The 1,108-nt window shown below is 53.2% G+C and overlaps 2 protein-coding genes across 3 annotated transcripts in view; one reads left to right on the forward strand and one right to left on the reverse strand.

The window, feature by feature from the left end:
- dzank1 (double zinc ribbon and ankyrin repeat domains 1) overlaps positions 1 to 1,108 on the reverse strand; it is a 17,868-nt gene that overhangs the window by 8,825 nt on the left and 7,935 nt on the right. For both annotated transcript variants that reach the window (XM_008420962.2, XM_008420953.2), the window contains exons 3-6: positions 867 to 1,014; positions 729 to 795; positions 422 to 649; positions 270 to 340 (exon numbers count right to left, since the gene is read on the reverse strand). In XM_008420962.2, the coding sequence (XP_008419184.1) occupies positions 270 to 340; positions 422 to 649; positions 729 to 795; positions 867 to 1,014 (514 nt within the window). The remainder of the gene's footprint in view (positions 1 to 269; positions 341 to 421; positions 650 to 728; positions 796 to 866; positions 1,015 to 1,108) is intronic.
- polr3f (polymerase (RNA) III (DNA directed) polypeptide F) overlaps positions 1 to 1,108 on the forward strand; it is a 16,643-nt gene that overhangs the window by 6,810 nt on the left and 8,725 nt on the right. The gene's annotated exons all lie outside the window — the stretch shown is intronic.

The following is a 1,108-nucleotide window of genomic DNA, read 5'->3' on the forward strand; positions in this document are numbered from 1 at the left end:
TAATAACCCATTAATGAACATTAATAAACCATTAATAACCCATTAATAAGCAGTAATAACCCATTAATGAACATTAATAAACCATTAATAACCCAATAATAAATATGAATAAACAATAATAAACCAACAGCATAGATATTCTGACATGATAAAAACTATTTGGAAATCGGTTTGTATTTCATTGATAATTGATTTTATTGGGCGTGTCTCTGCCAGTGGGTGTGTCTTAATGGTAGCGTCATCGGAGTGGGCGTGTCCTGAGGGCGTACCACGGCGTGGCGGCACCTCTCGGCCATTGGGTTTTCAGTTTGCTGCTCAGCGGCATTGGATGGTGAGAATCCTGGCAGACAGGAAGTGGATCTCAGTAAAACTCTGGCCAGGTCAGGAACTTCCTGCCGGATCTCTCTGTTAGCCTGTTTACCGCAGAGTGGGAGCGTCGGGAAGAACTGGTCCAGGCAGCATCAGGATCTGGGATCCCGGCACCTCTGGAGCGTCTGGAGGGTGGGGGGACCGACGGAGGACTGGACATGGTTCGGTCCGGTTCTGAAGCCCGACTGCAGGTGACTTCCCTCCACTCAGAGCGTCCAGGTGTTCCTGCAGGTGTTGGATCAGAACTGGACCGCTCATCGTAGCCTCCTTCAGACTGGACCTGAAGCAACAGAACCACGGAGGTGAGGTGAGACAGGTGAGCGTGGTCAGAGGTCAGCTACTGGCTGCTGATTGGCTACCTGCTGGTCTGATTCCACCTGACCCACGGAGAACACCTTGGTGACCACAGAGCTGCGCCTCCCATCCCTGCACCGCAGTCACACTCAGCAGAGGGACACAGGAAGTGATGTAGCTCAGGTGCTTCTGCTGAACGTTACCTGGTGACAGCCACGGCTCTGACGGACACCCGGCCCGCAGGAAGCAGGATGGGACCTGTGTACTTCCTGCTGCCGACCTCTGACCCCCGCTGCCCGGCAACCGGCTTCGAACCATCCAGAGTGAAGAAGATCAGCACACCTGGAGAGACTGCAGAAACACACACCTGGAGGACCAGGGACACCTGGAGGACAAGGGACACCTGGAGGACCAGGGACTCCTGGAGGACCAGGGTTAGATGTAC

This window comes from Poecilia reticulata, linkage group LG1 (assembly GCF_000633615.1).
Source record: "Poecilia reticulata strain Guanapo linkage group LG1, Guppy_female_1.0+MT, whole genome shotgun sequence".
In the NCBI taxonomy this organism is placed as follows: domain Eukaryota; kingdom Metazoa; phylum Chordata; class Actinopteri; order Cyprinodontiformes; family Poeciliidae; genus Poecilia; species Poecilia reticulata.